Here is a 19,545-nt window from a genome sequence, read left to right as displayed (position 1 = left end):
TAAAACACAAACAGAACATGGTTAGCTAGCCCGTCCGTAGTCTTTCTCTGCATATAAAGACTTGGACCAGGCTTTTCGAAAGAAAGTACACAAAAGGAAGCCCTAGAGAGAGAGAGAGGGACGATGCAAAGAACACTGGGCAGCCAACGGAAGAGGCTTTTAGATGGCTTCGTCGATCTTCGTAGAGCGAGACGGGGCCCCAAGCTCCTCTTGCACTTCTTGCGCCCCGCGTTTTGAAGCCGCGGTGCACGGGAGCTGAGCGCCGCCACCGTGCCTCGTCGTCGTCGTCTCGACTCTCGACCGTGTGCAAAGACCGGATCAAAAGCGTGCAGCTTACCGCCCCTCAACTCCCCACCTCTTCCTCCTCTCCCCTCGCTTCCGAGAGGGATGGAAGTTTGGAGGAGGACGTCAAAAAAGCGCGTCGCTAGAACCTCCTCGCGTCGGTGGCAACTACTCTTTTATTTATCGCCTATCCTTCTTTCTCACCTTTCTTTTTCTTCTTTATTTTTGTCATTACGAGGAGTACGCTTAGAAACGACTCCTTTTTTATCGTTTGCTTACTTTCTCGCTTCTTTTTCCCACGTTTCAGTCAACGTCAGCTTATTCGCTTTGCTTTCTTCGCCTTTTTTCCCTCTCTCTCGTAACTTTAACTCCGAGAACTTTCTCTCTCTATGTTTTTACGACACTCCGCGGGCTATTGCATTCCGCGCACATTTCGTTCCACAAGCCCGTCCCTGGCTCTTGCTCTCCTTCGCGACTTCTTTCAGGCTACGCTTCCAAAACCTTTATGTTTGCCTCATGTATATCGACGTTGCTTGCGACTTCAGCTTTTTTACCTTCCCTGTCACTACGCTTTCGTTTCATCCCCAGAAGCGCTTTATAGAGGTTTTCTTTTTTTCTCTTTGTAGACGAGTACTGCGAGTGGCACACGGGGATCTCAGCAAAGTGGCGCGATGGCAAAAGGCTCCCTCTTTTCCCCTCTCATGACGCGAGGTACAAGCGACACGTTGTAAGAATGACGAAGCGGGAAAAGACGACGACTCAGTCTGGGGGAAGTCGAAAGGGGGAGGGTTGAAGTAAGAGGCTGTAGCTAGATGGATGGGTGAATGAATCGTGCAGCGTTTTTGGTGCGGGTCCCCGGTTGATGACGAGTGACGTGTATTAAAACCGCAGTGTCACAACAACGTCCCTTCTCTCTCCAAACCCACCACCACCACCTCCTCTTCGAGCTTCTGCAACCACGCGTGAAGGAATAACTCGGCGACTTGAAGGAGCTCTCGTGTGATTCTCGGTGTTTTTACTTTTATTCGTCCGTTATTTCAGCTCATATGCGAGGAGGGAGCTGGGAAGTGCTCGCCTTCTCTCCCTTATTTTATTTCCATTCCCCATTCTCTTAGCCCATGTGCAGGGTAGCAAACCGGACGCTTGTCGGGTTAACCGCCTGCATTTCCTCTTCTCGCGATATCTCTCTTCTGCATCTTGCGCAAGAATCGTCGGACATGCGCGTAACGAGTAACGGATACAAAGGCCCGTAAGTAATCCTTCCGTGAAAAAAAAAAAACTGTGACAGGAATTAGTGGTATGCGAGTTTTTCACGTGTGGCATTGGTGAAGTGTCTGTTTGCATAGGGGATCCGAGGATGTGTTTTGTACGAGTCCACTAAGTGTACTGCCCGCCAAATGCCCCGTTCAACGATTTTTTCATCGCCTCGAGCCTCCATCTTTCGGGACATCGCTTGAGCGCTTAGACAGGCTCTAGATCAGTGCGCTAGTAGAATAGGTAGCATTTGTACATTCATCATCATCATCATCATGATAATCATCATCATCATCATCATCAGCAACCTGACTACGCCAGCTGCAGGTCAAACGCCTCTCCCATGTTTCGCAATCAACCCGGTCCTGTGCTTGCTGCGGCAAACGTTATAGCTGCAAACTTCTTAATCTCATCTGCCCACCTAACTCTCTGTCTCCTCCTCGCGCTCTTGCCTCCTCTTGGAATCCAGTCAGTTACTCTTAATGACCAGCGGTTATCTTGCCTATGCGCTACATGCCTTGCCCATTCGCGTTTTTCTTCTTGATCGTTATTCTTCCATCGTTTTTCTTTCCATGGCTCGCTGCGTCGTCCTCAATTTAAGTTAAACGTTTCCAACAACGAAGCCCTTGTAGCTCGGCGTAGTTTGTGCGGTGTTTCAAAAAAACCCCACAGGTAGGTATGCGCCAGAGGAGTTGGACAAGCCCCACCCCAGCTGCGCTCTTCCTTCAAGCTTGGCACCACTAGTCCGAAGCTCCTATAATTCTTTCGAAACCTTTGAAAAGTACATGCATGCACGGAATGACTCACCGTGGGTGCTGTCTGAGTGACTTGGCCGAGGCTGTTCTCGATGTAGATCAGCTCCGCCTGGGTGATGGTCGGATGCCTGCTGGGCTTCTCGAAAGACAGCCACAGCCAGAAGACGTACCAGATGGCGCCGAACGCGCCTGCGATATTTATCGAGATTAATCATAATAATTACAGGCGTTTTGCAAGCCAGAACAACGATATGATTATGAGGCACACCGTAGAGGAGGGCTCCGGAAGTTTCAACCACCTGGAGTTCTTCAATGTGTACCTAAATCTAAGTACACGGGCCTCTATCGTTTCGCCTCCATCGAAATGAGACCGCCGCGGCCGGGGTCGAACCCGCGTCATTCGGGTCAGCAGACTAGCACCGTAAGCACTGTGCGCCACCACAACGCCTGTATAGTGAAGAGTTTGGGCGATTGATTAAACGAGCGGATCGAGCTTGAACTTGCGGTGTGTTTGCTCGCAAGCTGTGCTCATGTGATAAACAGAAGACTAATTTGATGCCTCTGCCGATTCACTGCAAGTCGCTGCAATGTGTAATTGTGCAGGGACCGAACTGCGAAAAGACGTTGTGCTTTGCTAGTTGGTCTCACCTTTAAGCTTTAAGATACGATAAACCTGTAAAGTTACACATTCTACAGTCTGACCACCCACGCCTTTGCCAATGCGGATACCTACCGTAGAAATAGAAGCAGGCTTGCCACCCTACGTAGTCGGTTAGGATGCCCGATAGGGGCATACCGACCACGGCACCGGCGTATGAGCCTGCATAGAGAACAGGGCAACAATAATTACTAATTATAATCAACCCGACATGAGAGACATAACTAAATTTGCTATGAAAATATCGTTTAGCTCTAAGGACAAGAAAAAGCACAGTAAGAAATGTCGTATCGACGACACTCCTGCGCTCATTCCCCATTGCGTACCGAGTACAATGAAGTTCCTCCGAAAGGGAGAGACTATGAAAATAAGTGGGTTTACCCACGGACGCTGTGAAGAGATCGTGTTTCCTGAAGGTGTGCGGATGATTCGCTATGAAGTGGCTACTATTGTTTCACGTTTTCTGCGAGATATCGGTTTGAGTGATACGTGGTGAAGCATACTGCGTGGAAATGGTCGCTCAGGCGGAGCAATTGCTGGCCAGGTCTGCCGGGCCAGCCCCTCCTGCAGCAACATCACCAACAACTCTGCCACCACGTATCGACAGTTAAATAGACAGAAAGCGAAATGAGACGGCCAAATTCTCAACGAGAAATCTCTTGTTGGACTCAGAAAAAAAAAAAGTTTATTTCGAAGGTTACTGTACTGCATATCGCTATTGCACATTCTGTATTGTTACATACAACTACGTTTACTTGTGCAGCAACGTTTCGAAATTGTTTTATTCTTGTTCTTCCGTTTAGACGCAGACTTTCGAAGCAAGGACATTTGAAAACCATCGAGGCATACTTCCCCTGTCTCTCGAGAGAATTTCGAACGTAATGGAAGGAAAGATAGTAAGAAATAAAAAAAAAATTACACCATCTTCCGTTAAAGGGGACCATGAGGCGATGCGAAGCCGGAGCACTTGCACGATCGCGTCGTATCTTCCATCTAGCCTGGCCGTTAATTCTCACAGGGCGAGCGGGGAACGCGGTCGACAGGCGGGCGAGAGGGGGGCAGCGTAGGAGAGGAGAGAGAAGGGGAGGGGACGCGCATGCGCTCGAGCTCATTGCGGCGTTGCGCAGGAGAGAATTTCGGCCTGTCTAGCCCGCGTTTCAGAGGAAGAGTGGGAAGGGGGAGGGGAGAGGGGTATGGGAGAGGGGGAGGAGAGATGGAAAGTTGAGAGGGAAAGTGGAGAGGGGAGGGGAGAGGGAAAGTGGTGAGGAGGAGCGGGAGAGGGTGAGTGGAGAGGGTATGCGCATGCGCAGTAAGGGTGATCACGCCGCACACCACCACCACCAACACCACCAACACCACCGGATTGAGCTCCGCCTTAAAATACTTCGCATCTAAAAACGAAATAGGGACGAAGAAAAGAATCCATGGCTCACCGCAGAAGGCTAGCGTTGCCAGCCGACTCCTCTCCAGGGGTGGCGCCCAATGTCTCCAGATACCGTGGCACGCCGGATACGTCACGCCCTGCGCAGACACGTCACGCCACGTCACAGTCAGAGAGCGAGAGAGCGAGAGAGAGAGCAGCGCAAGCAACAATAAGACTTGACCCTTATTACGACAAGTCGGGATGAGGGAATGCCAATGTTTATCCTGGACTTGAATATCTTATGGAGAAGGGACTGCAGAAATGTTTCCCTTGTTCATAAGATGGCGGCAAAGCTTTCGTTGCAGTTTTCCGTGATATATGTGAGTGCGAGCAAGCTTTTCTTTAGGCTTGCATACTTGAAAAACAAGCACAGCTAGAAACACGTTGAATGTAAGGCTCTTGTTTGGGCTAGTCGGTGCGTTCTCGAACACATATAGTAGGGCTGCGCGAGAAAACACGCACGAAGAGAATTACACAGGATGGGTGCAACAACTTAGTGACCGCCGTAGAGATTGAACTGATGTGGCACTTTTGTTTGACCATTATTTTCTAGGTGACGATAGTAGGCACCTGTCTTTCGCTGCATGTTGTAATAATTTGTAACCTCCCCCCCCTCCCTCTCTCTCTCTTTCTCTCTCCATTCATAATAACGGGCCGGTCCACAATGGACCGTTAACTAACACATCCATGGCTGAAAACCACGGAGCTATTCACTGCACTCAATAAATACGCGATGTGTAATTACAACTCATGAATGGAGCCCTTCATTCCAATCTTCATAGCCGCGTCAGCCGGCTTGTGACAGACGATTCTGTTGGAGAAGTCATACCTCCAAAATTGGCTGATGAAGTTCAGTACCTAATGGTGTTGCAGCAAAAATAACGAATGCGCGTTCAGGTTAATTCAGAACGAGACGGCAGCGCTATCGCTGGAACGACCCGTCGGGTTCTTCGATGAATAACGGCTGGTCGACCGAAACCCGACCCGGGGCTCCGCTGCTTATTTGGGCGATTACGCAAACATCTAGATACACCATGGCAGGCCTCGCATCGCATGCCTCCTTCGCGTTATTGGTAGTCCCCCCCCCCCTCTCTTCTTCGTCGTCCGGAAACAACCATTTTCCCTGATGCGATCGGGCGTCGTATATGGTACGCTTCTCCGTGTGGCCTCCACCACAGAGAAGCCGCTCGGGCAGTCGAGCAGAGGAGGGGGAGAGGAGGAGATGGAGGGAGAGGGAGAGAGGGAGCGGAAGTAAGGCAACGGAAGTTTGGGGAGGATGGGTGGGTGGAAGGCACGGGCTGGGTCATCGCGCGACCAGCAGTGGCGGCGGCTGCGGCGGCGGCGTCTACGCTGATTGCCACGGGCATCCATATCGTCGACGTAAGACGGTGACGGGGGAACACGCGACGGTGGTGCTCGCAGAAGCGATATGATTGCATCGCGTCGGCCGGCCAGCTGCCCCTACGCCCTCTCGCGGGAGCTTGTACGTACTACATTCGGTCTCACCTATACTTCGGTGCAGCACAGGGAAAGTTAGCGCACATGTTTCCCAATAAGGTGTACGAGCGGCGGCTACTGGGCGCGGCAGCACGGGGAAGAAGGGCTTTGTTCATTGCACGTCGTTAATTCTTTTGTCGATCCTTCCGTTCGTCCAGAGTCAAGTTCGAGGGGGATCAGCGGGGGACGATGGACAAGCAGTTCTTGTCTGGTTTCTTGATCCTGATTTGATAGACGTAACCCACAGCCTTCACTGTACTGCATGGGCTCAGCGCGCAGTCGATTCTTTTGCCTCCCTTGAAAGCGTCTTTCGCAAGGCGCTGGGCTGTGTCATGGAATACCCCTCCCCCGTCCCTATGGACTCGTGAATAATTGCATCTGCAAGCGGAGTCACCGCCAGTACCTTTGAAGATCGCTTCAGATATGGACAACGTAACAAAGTACTGCGTGCGCCACCTTTCCTTTTTTTTTTTTCTCGGAATAGCGGTCAGTGTGCAACTTTCTGCAGTGTCTCAATTCGTCCCCCATTTTTTGTTGCTAATCTGCGAGAGATAATCGACACGGACAGCGTAGGAATCGCGCGTGCGCGGATGCGAATACGATGTTCTCTTAAGTGCACCCACCTAACGACCCACATGAACCTCCCTTCGGCTCTTGAGCAGTAGCGCATTTCATCGTTAGTTTGAACTACGCTGATGAGGCAGTTACGAGTACTGCGCGCGATCGAGGATAACGAGAACATTGCTTCGCAATCTATGACGTCAATAGACGAGCCCGAAACTACGGCGCAGGCGAATGACTGGAAATTAGAGAACAAGTAAGGGCAATCATCGAGACTCCTACAGCGTTGTTGCATCAACCTAAGGGATCGTGGATCTTTTTCTTGCTTGCAATTAACTTGCGCAAGGAGAAATGGTTGCGCTCAAAACTTCATTTCTCTATAGAACGAAAGAAAGGAAATTGATCAAGGGCTCTTTTTCTTTGTTAGACGCGGCCTAATGAAACCAGCAGACAATGAAGTCAAATAACTTATAGGAGACAATATTTACAGTACTTTAAATGTAGTGTAGTAATTATGATATAAATCTAAAAAAGTCAAAGCAGACGAAAAGGCAACTTGCCATCGGTAGGGACCTAACCTACAAATAACGCGTCCGATGCTCTAACAATAGAGCTACGGCGGGGGTCGCCTTCCCGTCCACTTTATTGGGTATTTCTGCCCATTGAAACATGGGAGTGACAGCCAACGCCACCCGTAGCCATGGCGGAGAGCGTTATCCCAATGCTGTAGGTTCTTTCCCTACCGGCAGCAAGTAGCCTTTTCGTACACTTTAAGTTCTGCTTAAATCGAACGTAAGGATGTCCACAAACACTACTTTCGCCATTTAAGCAGTTAGTTTTTTTTTTTGGCCCTGGCGACTTGGGTTCTGATAAGTGGGATAAAGGGAGGGGAGGAGGGAATGGGGCAATGACTGTCCTACTCCATCTTTCTACGTGTTATAGAGAGTGGTAAGCTGTCTATAGAACTCCATTGCGGAGTTCTATAACTGTTGTTCATATCACCCTCTGTCGGCCCTTCAAAACTACATTTACTTGTAATATCAAGAAACGCCAGGTAAATGTAGCCGTAGTAATTCTCTTTTTATGCATTGCTATGATCATTGCTTTTCAGTCTGACGAGTAGAAAGCGATCGTAGTCGAATTTAAGGGAAACAGCTAAAAAGAAGGGGTATAAAAAGGATGGTTGAAAGGTCCGAATGACGCATTTTATTCCGAAAAAAGGATGGTTAAAGGTCCGAAGTTTGGTGGGGGAGAGGGGGGGGGGGGGCGCTGGCTGTGGCCAGGCCTGCCATCGGAGAAAGATGGTGAGCGGCCCGTGGCTTGCAAGCCGCTCGCTAGTGCAAGCATTTGCCGCTGCAATTGCCTGCAAATTTCGCAAGGCTAGATTTGCCGGCAACCTACAACACCCTCATCCTCATCCTCGGTGATGCGTCAGCGTGGCTCTGGGCCTTCATGAGTTAAGGTCGGGATTTTCCCGGTTTATCAACTCTGTGTCGCCATTGAGAGCGCCAGCTGGCCACATGACTTCAGCGCCATGGTTAAAGTAGTTAAAGAAGTTAACATCTTTAACAAGTAAAAAAAGTTTTATCCACTTGGTACGACGTTGACAGCATGTGTAGGGTGTCCGATAGCTGCGGTTCGTCACCCCAATATTTGCAGCTTCAGTAGAAAATTATTTGATATTTTTTTTGTACTGTGTTCACTGCAATTATGTGTTCGTCGTTTCTATAACTGTGATTTTCAAATAAAATAATTACCTCTAACGCCTGTGCTTCAAAACGGAACGGTCAGCTAGTTGGTGCTCGTTCATCCTTATATAACAGAAGCGCTAAGAAGACAAGGACAAGAAAGGGCTCGTGTTGTGCACTTTTTTGTCCTTGTGTTCTCAGCGCTTCTATTAGATAAGAATGGGCCTTTGCTTTTTTAGCATCAATACAGTAGAGCAGCGATGATTGGTATTCGATGCGATGACAAGGTACCGCTTAATAAAAAAATCGTAGAAGCAGACTCAGCTACTACAAGTTCAGCAACGGCGGCGAACGTACCTAGTCATCAAACAAATAAGGGAGCTGTTACTCGTCGTGCTGCAAAATCGGCGAACTAGCACTCCTCACGGTGAATGCACGCAGCGTCACCAATAAGTCTGAATTGCTTGAAAATATGATTATTGATCATGAGCCTCACTCAGCAGCAATTACAGAAACCTGGCTTACGCCTGACGTTTTTGATCACGAGTTTGCCCCACCTAACTATTCTGTGATCTGAAAAGACCGCCCCACGCGTGGTAGTGGAGTGGCGTTATTAATAAAAAAGGGACTTTCATTTGTGGATCTTCCAGATGTACAAAGCGCAGAAGCCATTTTTTGCAAACTGCTTTGTGACGGCGCGAGTATATTCATAGGCTGTGTTTGTCGGAGCCCAAACTGTGGCGATGCTTCTATCAGTGCCATTCATGATTACATGCAACGTCACATCTTTGGTTCGCGCATTGTTCTCATGGGTGACTTTAATCTGCCAGATATTAACTGGAATAGTATGTGCTACTCATCATCAGCTTCGGATACATCGTTTGACAGTATTGCGATTTACAAAACTTCTTTCACTGGAGAGCCTTAGTTACATGCGCATCGACACAAGCAATCCACAACAAGGCGTAAAGCAATCCACAACAGGGCTAGTTGGTATGGAACTAGCACATTCGGCCACCATTCTAAGGCATAAAGAACTGCCGTTCATTTTAAAGCATTGGACTTCATTTTAGCGTTAGCAAAGCATGTCCTTCAGAAATTTGTCAAAACCTAAAAAAAAGAACGTTGTCTAGTATATCATTTAGGTTCAAGAGTTGTCTTTGCCGATTGGAGTCTCACTCACATTAAGTTTACCAGAAGCAACGTACGCGCTGTCGAAATGTCTCAGTTGAAAATAAAGTTTCCTTTCGAAATCGAAATCGGAGTCTCAATAGAAATTGAAATTTTCATCGGAACTCCGAGAATCTTCGACGATGGTCGACTCACCTCAACGAGACCCTGGAGGATGCGGACAATCATGACCATTGTGAAGCCAATCTTGGCCGCTCCAGGAATGAGCATGTTGAGGAACGCTGACACAGCTATTGCGGTGCCAAAGACCCTGCGAAGGAGGAAAAACAAGAAGACAAAGATCACGAGGCGATCCTAATGCTTGACTTAGGTGTCTTGTGTGGCGCGAGCGCGGTTTTTTTTCTTCTTTATTTATTTAATCTCTTTGCATTTGTTCCTTTTTCTTTTTTTCTCATTTTTTCCATGTGCGGCTCCCACCCGCATACCCAATGTGGGTATTGGCACTTAGCCTCATACTCTATGGGAGCTCGGTTCTTGCCTCTATGAAAATCCGGGATGCTTCACCTTAGAGTACGAAAGGTTTAACTTGCTATAGCCGACTGTTGGGTTTAGGCTGATACTTTAAGTTGTCCTGACTCTCTGTATACAGGAATTCTGCAAGGCAGTGACAGTCCTTAGGGTTTATGTTTCTAATTATTCCTGACACTTGATCCGCTATGTTTGTGACTATTTCAAACTAAACTGATATCATATACATCATGAACATCAACTACAGCCTCCATTTCTACATGATCCTATTTTTCTCAGGTTTTTTTACATAAACCGGAAGTCGGTAGGTGAAGCGGAAGTGCCGCGCAATGAACAAGAGTGTCGGTGCTCGCTCCACAGAAAAGCAACATCGTGGGGAGCGCGATACCATCCACAAAAAGAAAAAAGAAATGTATGGAATAAAAAAATTACCGACAATGACGATACTCCCTAATGCAAAATGTGAGTGCATCTGTACGCGTGTTTTCATTGGGCGGCATACTGAGGCAAATAATTTGAGAGAGAAACATGCATGCACGCACAGTTACAGACGTTTCTGATTAATTGTATTTTTAAATATTTAAGTATTTATTTGAACTTCTGGTGTTTTCTATTCTTTTTTTTTCACTTAATATTGTTCTCATATTTTCAAATTTTCCCCCTGTATGTTCTCCTTCGGTGGCGGAAACAACTCTCTAGATATCTGTTTTGTATTTTTTTATTCCACATTTATTTTCCCTTTTCGTTGTTTACTTTATTTTTTGTTCCTGTAGCAAAGATCTTTCGTCGCGCTTGTTCGATCGGTTACGGCGAGGGCCAACAAAGGACAACGATCTACCCTGAAACGGGCGCATAAGAGCTACGCTCTAAATGAATGGCACGCTAGACACGTTCCGGTGGTCGGCACTATCACCCATAAGTCGACGCACTAGGACTCACTGAGCCTCGCCACGGTGGTCTAGTGGTTATGGCGCTCGACTGCTGATCCGAAGGTCGCGGGATCGAACCCCGGCCGCGGCGGCTGCATTTTCGATGGGGGCGAAAATGTTTGAGGCCCGTGTACTTAGATTTAGGTGCACGTTAAAGAACCCCAGGTGGTCAAAATTTCCGGAGCCCTCCACTACGGCGTCTCTCATAATCATATCGTGGTTTTGGGGCGTTAAACCCCAGATATTATTATTATTAGGACTCACTGAGACCGAAAATGACCCATCAGTCTGTTTCTGAGTGAGTCTAGCCGTGAAATCTCTGGTGAGCTTCAGTAAGAGTGAGCCCGGCTGAGCAGCAATTTGGTGAATTCACGAAACACGTCTTTGGTAAGAGTTTTTTGTCATTGGTGGGCCGGCTTCGCTAATGATATGTCCAGCATAATGATTAGCTGATATATTCTCTAACAAAGGTTGCTAGCGCGAAACGTTTACGCGAATACGGGCCCTGAGCCCGAGTGAGTCCGACTGTGTGTGATTCTGGTCAGGCTGAGTTCGGGTGAACATGCCTGGCCAGAATTTCTTGATAGTCCGAATCCCAGTGAGCCCGACCAAGGAAGGCTCTGGAGAGCATTAGACTGAGCGAGTTCTTAGCAGAAATATATTTCGTGAGTGAGTCCGAGTGAGTACCGCTTATTTTCTCAACACGTGATTGAACAGGAGCCAACAAAGTTAAGTAATGCGCAAAAGAAAAGAAGAAAAAAGAAGAGAAGGAGAGAATAACCCACCTGTTTGCGGGGTATTTGGCTGCGAGGAATCCTCCGGGCACCTGTGTGATGAGGTAGCCCCAGAAGAAAGACGAGTCGATCACGCCGATGGTCTCCGGGGACCAATCGAACTCGGCTTTCTGCAGATCGATAAAGAAAGGGAAATATTAAGCGCAGTTTGTCGGGCGTGTGAGAAATAGAAAGAATGGTCAATGTTCGCGTGCCTTTCGCGCCGTTTAATTAAACGAGCTTCGCAGGAGATAGGGCGAAGTGAGTGAGTGAGTGAGTGAGTGAGTGAGTGAGTGAGTGAGTGAGTGAGTGAGTGAGTGAGTGAGTGAGTGAGTGAGTGAGTGAGTGAGTGAGTGAGTGAGTGAGTGAGTGAGTGAGTGAGTGAGTGAGTGAGTGAGTGTGAAGAAGACAGAATCCAAAGTGGAAAGCATCGATGCTAACAGGAAGAACACCCGGTCAGCTATGCCACACAAAATGAAAGGTGTGTGCAGCACAAATCCTTTATACCTGCATGCGCGTATTATCTCACAGGTATGTCATCCACACGTGCCGAGTTTGCGTACCATAGCCCTGCTTTCAGCGTGTGTGTATTTGTACACATATTATCCCATCCTGGCCTTGGCACGTTTCGTGGCATACTGCAACCTCACGAGCTTCTTCTGCACTTTGACATTCATCGCGCTCGCCTGTATTCACTATATATGGTCCTGCATAGCTAGGACTAGACCGAAACAAATTCACTCTTTTCTCATATTGTGCCACTTCTTCTACAGTTACGTTAGTTACAATTTATTATTTTACGTCGAAAGGAGTAGCCGACACCACCGTTCAAATTCCTAAATCTATACTTCGCAGAACTGCATTTCAGCTCCTCCTAGAGTGTAGATGTTACTTTCGGAAAGTCCACAATCAACCAGTCAAACAAACAAACAAATGGCAATGAAGCAACCGAGTAAATATTCAGATAACAATAACAAACCCCTAATCAGAAAAAAAAACAAATATTGAAACAACCAAACAGCCAATAATCACCCAATCAATGAGATAGCAGCAATCAATCGATAAGTCGATAAATTAATGAATAACTTAATTAAGCAATCAATCTTGACGCGTACCGGGGGCTCTCTAATTCACCTCTGATTGCTGGTCATTGCCTGGCCCTGTGTCAGTGTCTGTACTAACACTGGACGACAACAGGAGGCCCGAATACCTCCTTGCAAATCTTTTCTCTCGAGCCCCTTAGTCTTAGCTAGGCAACGGCACGGAGATGCGCGAATAAAATGCGGATGATAAAAAAAAATGATGATACACAAAAACAGCAACGATTGGGAAGGGGGACAAAATGAGGTGCGAAATAGGCGCTCCCGCCAGCGGAGGATGGGTCGCGGCGACCCGTAATCCGGGCTTGGCTCCCTTACGGGGGGGACTCGAGATTGTCTCTTAATCCAGGTTAATCCGGCCGCGAATCCTCTGCCGTGACGAATTGCGGGAGAAAAGCCTCCCCCCCCCCTCCTTTTTCCTCCTGCTCCCTGGGGAAAGGAAGCTGGGGCACGGGAAAAATTCGTTCCACCCGGTCGTTCGTTCGTCCGCACATCGCGTGCAGCCGGAAAACGCGCTTAACGCTGTGTAGCCCCGTAGAAAACGAAGAGATGCGACGGTAGTCACGCAAAATAAATGAAGGCCGAACTGCGATAGAAATGCTCTGGTGTTCTGTAGCACTGTGTCGCTGTGCGCTGAACGTTTGTCCACCTCCACCTGTTAAAGGGACACTAAAGAGCAAAACGATTTTTCTCGCATTAGTAAAGTAGTCTTCCACAATACCAAAAACACCACGCTTGCTGCGAGAAGACGCTTAATAAGCGACAAAGCGCGCAAAAAGAAAATACAGGTGGCGACGCCACCTTGGAATTCCCGCACCATTTGCCATGACGTCACATATTTTTGACGGCGCCTGCTTGGGCCTACGTAGTTCCTAATCGGTTAAACCGAAGTACATTGTCCTCTGAGGGGTCCAGAGACTTGACATAACGAGTTTGTGGAAATTTCGTCGAGCCAGTGGCGCCAAAATACGTTAAATGCTCTTTGAAGTCTTTTACGTCACGAATTACAAAGTTCGGCGCGAAATTTAAAAGTGAAACTTTCAACTTTGTTTTCTCCTCTAATAATAAACCTATGGTGGTGAAATAAACTACACAAGAGTTCTCCGAGCACACTTTATTAATCTAAACCAATTCATTGTTTCTCTTTAGCGTCCCTTTAACGCTTTATTGGAGCATTACTGCCATCAAGGGAATATGGGTAAGCTCAAACTTCGTATAACCGCGGCAGAAGTTCAAGAGAAAATGGAAGCTTGGGGAAATTAAAAATGCTTGAAAACGGGTGTCTGCGGAGAGCCAATTTTTCGGTAAGAGGTCGCATATTCATCAACGCTGCGACTGCCTACATTTGCGCGCGTGTGTATGCTTCGTACACGCTCTCCTATCCACAAAGGTGGCACTTGCCCTCTCCCGCCCCATTGCACACGTTTAATATTTCGGTTGCAGCAGCACAAAGCACGTATGGGGAGGCTTCTGCGCAGTAAAATTGAAATTGAAAATCACGTGTCGGTGCTTGGCGAATGGCAGCGGAGCGGCACGTGGAGAAATGTTGAGCAACTATATAGCTCTGTTTGCAAGTATGAGGAACAGCCAGCCAGTCGACCTGAACGATCGCAAATAGCTACTGGTCAGGATGACGCAATTGGTAAACGTTACTAGTACGTTTGTCTTGGTCAGTGCGACATCTCGTGATACAGGAGAGACCATTTTTTTTGTATCCCGCTACTGTGCCACTGTGTGACAATGGCGGCACTACCCCGCCGTAATCACTGAATGTGCACTCGCGTTTATTGCGCGGAGTTGCGACACAACCAGTATCTCGTTTCGTGTACACGGCAAGCAAAGAGCGGCAACTCGCTTTCCGCGATAGGGTTGCGAACTTCTAGCCACGTGTAAACGTGGCCAGCAGTTCGCAACCATATCACGGAAAGCGACTCTTCAAAGGGTGCTGCGCAACGGACCGACGACAAAACGAGTGAAGCCAGAACAAATGATGTCTTTGCAACGGCGATAATGGAAAGACGAATTACGAGCACCAGATAAACCCGTACATATGCTCTTAGGAAACGTGCCGTCGTTCTTCAGCTCGAAAATGCAAGATAACGATGACGCGACGCTACTGTTCCGAATAACCGAAGCTGAAAGACCAACTTTCAAAGCCCAAGGAAGCAGGAGGTGACGTCATCGTGTAATATTACAAACTTTCGGCAGCGTTAGTTTGGCTTTTCAGGTTGTTTCCCTTTCTTCATGACAGACCAACGAACGTCACGGCGTGGGATTTTAGCGCCGTAGGGTTTTATACAAAATATACTACAGAAAAATCTTGCGCTGGTGTCTGTAAGGCAGTCGCAAGTGTATCGATCAAGACAGCATAGGAATGGTGGGTTGTACGTGGATTAGTTCAAATTACTTGAAACGGCTTCGTTGCTTACCATGTTAATCGTTTACAACAAAATACTGCTTCATAAATGCAATGATTCGCGACGTTTATGCGCGTGTACGTAATCTATTTGTCCTTATGCATTTAGGCAAGTTGAATTGATTTGAAATCGAAGCCAATAACTGAAAATACATTGTAGTAAAGAAAAGCCACAAGCAGCTCTTAGGCCACAAACATGAAGACCAGACAAATCCACGTACTAACCATCATTCCCATGGTACCTGAACGATCACAGCACCAGAGTCTCCTCTAATAGTTTTCGTATGAAATAATGATCCGTATATTTCAGGACACCTTGATGTTTTTTTTTGTCATTTTAAAATTTAACACGGCCCGGTATTACCAAAACCGGTCACGCAGCACCGGTCCTTTCAGGAGACGAGACCCTCCGGTTACCGTTACGCTATATTCTCAGATGTCTAACGCAAACGCGTGCGCGATCGGTCTCGATTGAGCGGTATTTGTCAGTTTGGGCTGATGTGTCATATATTTTCAGTTCCAATCTGAAGAGTTTGCGTTCATAAACCTCAGAATCGAATGGTTAGCAATAACGGTACCGGAAGCGTTGACGACAGCCTCTGCCATAGCCTCTTCGCAACAATATTTTTTTTTTAATGCCAGAACTTTGCAGGAGATGACGTAACATGCAAGTGAGTGGATACCTTTCTAATACTGTTGTGGTGAGTGCAGTACCACTTCCGCTCATTCCCAACATAATCGTACTCGGTGAGTCAACAAGTGCTCTGCTGCAGGTAAAAAAGTTCGTAAACAGGGTGTGTGTGCTCAAGCCGACGTTACGACAAGCGGACTTGCCTTCTTCAAGGCTAAAACTTGAAGAAGACCCGCTTGTCGAAACGTCGAGCTGCAGCACACACACCCTGTTTACGAATTTTTCATCGCATGCTTCCATCTTACTCCGACTCCTGCCTTTTTTTTTTTGGACTGCGGCAAGCAAGTGTGTTGAATGGTCTTGTTGAAACATTTGGTAACTTGAAAGTAACATTGTTAAATAGAGGACAAAGTACAGTATTCGGGCAGTACAGTACAGTATATCACAGTATCCTGGTTGACAGAAGGATGACATTGTTCGGATGCATAGTTAGAAAGTGTGGTGTAAGGTACGATGTAAGTGCCCCGCCACGGTGGTCTAGTGGATATGGCGCTCGACTGCTGACCCGAAGGTCGCGGGATCGAATCCCGGACGCGGCGGCGGCATTTTCGATGGAGGCGAAAATGTTTGAGGCCCTTGTGCTTAGATTTAGGTGCACGTTAAAGAACCCCAGGTGGTCGAAATTTCCGGAGTCCTCCACTACGGCGTCTCTCATAACCATATCGTGGTTTTGGGACGTTAAACCCCAGATATTATTATTAAGTTCAATGGAAGTCTATTTCTTCTGGAAAAGTGTTAGACTGAATGAAGCAAAATGCACTCACAGACCATGCCGAAAATGCAAATATGGCGTTTCAGAACCTTTGCTGGTTCCTGATAAACTTAATAGGACTGGAGAAAGTATGTCGATTTTTTTAATTTTTGCGTTCCTTTCGGCAAATCATGGCATATACACGAACTATGCATAAACATAACCTTCATGTAAAACCCCTTTACTGGGTTATTTGAGGAATTCTAAAGAAAGAAAAAAGAATGCTGGCTTGCTGCCTCGTGTGAACGAGGAATCTGCAGGGTTTCAGAAACATCATATAAATATATGACCCATGACTGAATTCAAAAAAAAAATTCTGTCTGATTTGTAAAAATGGCGCGATAACACGAGTGCACGTCTGTTATTGTTTTTTTTTGTGTCTTATGTTCCTCCTTGTCTAATAGTTTGTAAAAAAAAGCCAAAAGCTGGGATGTCATAAAAAAGTGTTTGTGTACACTATTGTGCTGGTTTCAAGCCACCGCAGATGTAAGATCCTCAGGGATTGAAACGCGACAATTTAGGGCTAAGTGATGCACATAATTTCGCTTCCACAGTCTTTACTTCGCGTCATATCGGCGTAATTTAGACTCACGTTTACATCAAAGACAACATTACCGTTAGCGGCCAGTTTGATAGCGAAAATTACACGGTAATTTCGAAGAGTTGCGCATACCACTCGTTATACTGAACTTTTTGATGCCGCGTTGCAATCCGTGAGCTTTGTACTGCCCGACTTACGTAGATTAGGGGCTTCACCTCTGTACTGCTCTAGAACACCTGGACGGAAGTGCTTTCGCTGTCAAGAAGATATTGGGACCATGGGTCTGCCCATCACAGTCCCGAAAGGCAACGAAAGCGCTGTTGCGTTTCTTTAAGGACACCAGACCGATTCACCGTCTGTGACAGCAAACGCGGAACTGTTACGTCGGCTGAAAGAGTGACTCTTTTCTCATCCTCTCTAACTTTCCTTCACCCTTTCCCAGTGCATGGTAGCCTACCGGGCTCAGCCATGGTTAACCTCCGTGCCTTTCTTTTATTCTTAGGAGAGTTTCTCTTTTTAGGAAAGTATTCTCACCATTGTGTCCGAGTTGTTCGCAGTCATTTTGACGATGGCGACGCCCATGTTGCAGCGGATGCCGAAAGAGATGAGGAACCCTATGGAGCTGAGCAGGGCCACAGTGAGTCGCTTGGAGATGTCACAGCATGGACAGTTGGGCTCCAGCAGGCGGCGCCAGCTTTTGCCGCCTTCGGCACCCGGCTCTCCGCCGGGCACGCCGCCTGTGCTCTCGTAGTACTCTTCCTGGAGCTCGTCATGCTTCATGAAGCCCTTCTCGTCCTCCTGCTTCTTCAGTCGCCTGCACAAAGAAGGAAACGGACTCTCAACTTGGGCCCTCACGCGCCTAGTATTGCAGGATTTTCGCCTGATTTGACCGTGTTTCAATCAATCAATCAATCAATCAATCAATCAATCAATCAATCAATCAATCAATCAATCAATCAATCAATCAATCAATCAATCAATCAATCAATCAATCAATCAATCAATCAATCAATCAGAAAGTCAGAGCAAAGCGTTACCGGATAATCTTGTAAACTATTTTGAAAGTTCGGAGCTGTTCGTGTTCTATCCCTTCTGTTTTTTTTTCCATTTAATCCATTACACCTGTGTAGGGTAGCAAACCGTAAAGGCGTCTGGTCGCCCTCCCTGTCTCTCTGTTTTCTTGTCTATTTCTTTCCTGAAAACTATTGACGAATAATTAAAAGGAAAGGCTAGTGTCAAGTAGGCCTTCATCATTAAGCGGCGATTTTTAGCCTCCCAACGCGCTGACACTCAGGAGGGGAGCAAGAAGGAAAGCGGGTGGCGCGAGTCGATTCAGAAGTAGGCGTTACCGAGAGCTTCAACGATCTTGAAAATTTTGGCAACCTTGAAAGGGCAACTTCCCAAAAGCCCAGAGCGCAGGCAGGCCCCTAACGGACTGAGGCGGAGGGGTCATAACAGCCCGTGGGCAACGATTGGCACGATAAGTTGGAGTGAAAGGAAAAAAAAAGAAAGTTGAATAGAGAGGAACATAATGCCTGAAAATTACAGGCACGGGAAAAAATTAAAACGCAAAAAGGGTAGGACTACTCAAAGTCTAGAGCACGGACACTTCGCCTTTCTCAAAATATCAAGAAAGACATGGGTGTCCTGAAAATTAACGTTACAATATCGGCCAGGGGCCATCAAAGCGGGCAAGAACATCAGCCAACGGCGATCGATCTACCGCGTACTGAGGGCAGTCAGATATCTCCTGAGCCCAACTGCCCCTCCTGCGACGACACACTATACAGCCTGCAGATTTATTGGTGCGCAGTTGAAAACAAAAATTTCACCATGGTCCCAAAATACAAACGTCTTTTAGTGCAAACGCCCTAACATTTGCAACAATAATCTGAACGTTGCCTCAATTTACAGAAAAGCCTTTTCGTGGATGTCATTGCATATTGCGAACTTATCGCGACTCTTTCGATTGCAACTCGATAATGAACTACGCAAAGGTGTTACGCGGAATAGGTGCTGTATTTATAAAAATATTCTAATCAGCCCTGATCTGTAGCCCTTGGCACACCATCTTCAAAATCTACAAAGAGTTGGAACGAGGAAGTAAAACAAGAAAACTGCCACTACTGGAGAAGGTATTCCGAATAACGTAGCTCTTTCAGCAGATTACACGCAACGTCAGTTCATCTCACCTTTTAGATTTCATGCAGCTGCGACGTTTAGTTTTTAATCTGCAAGTATCTTGTACTCTTGGTGGTCATTGTTTTCGTGCCCTGCTTTATCGAGAAACTCGTTTTAACGAAACACATGTGCTTAACTTAGTCGATCTGGCAGCTTTTCCGTAGAACATACGGCAACGCCTGTTCGTTAAGTGCGCTTTTTTGCATTATGCATCGTAGTGCAACGGTGCACGCTTTACAGGAACGCTCTTGCAAATTTTTGCGGTTCGGCGTTACGATTCAAAACATCGTGTGACACGGACGGGTGATTTGCCCAACATAATGAGCAAAACTAAACGAAATGAATGAATGAATGAATGAATGAATGAATGAATGAATGAATGAATG

The 19,545-nt window shown here is 47.0% G+C and overlaps 1 protein-coding gene across 2 annotated transcripts in view; it reads right to left on the bottom strand.

Annotated features, from left to right (window-relative positions):
• LOC119383575 (vesicular glutamate transporter 2) overlaps window positions 1–19,545 on the bottom strand; it is a 223,497-nt gene that overhangs the window by 53,694 nt on the left and 150,258 nt on the right. For both annotated transcript variants that reach the window (XM_037651804.2, XM_037651803.2), the window contains exons 3-8: window positions 17,513–17,792; window positions 11,492–11,610; window positions 9,445–9,559; window positions 4,383–4,470; window positions 3,025–3,111; window positions 2,344–2,480 (exon numbers count right to left, since the gene is read on the bottom strand). In XM_037651804.2, coding sequence (XP_037507732.1) covers window positions 2,344–2,480; window positions 3,025–3,111; window positions 4,383–4,470; window positions 9,445–9,559; window positions 11,492–11,610; window positions 17,513–17,792 — 826 coding nt within the window. The remainder of the gene's footprint in view (window positions 1–2,343; window positions 2,481–3,024; window positions 3,112–4,382; window positions 4,471–9,444; window positions 9,560–11,491; window positions 11,611–17,512; window positions 17,793–19,545) is intronic.

This window comes from Rhipicephalus sanguineus, chromosome 2, assembly GCF_013339695.2.
Source record: "Rhipicephalus sanguineus isolate Rsan-2018 chromosome 2, BIME_Rsan_1.4, whole genome shotgun sequence".
In the NCBI taxonomy this organism is placed as follows: Eukaryota; Metazoa; Arthropoda; class Arachnida; order Ixodida; family Ixodidae; genus Rhipicephalus; species Rhipicephalus sanguineus.
This window is presented reverse-complemented; position numbering and strand designations above follow the sequence as displayed.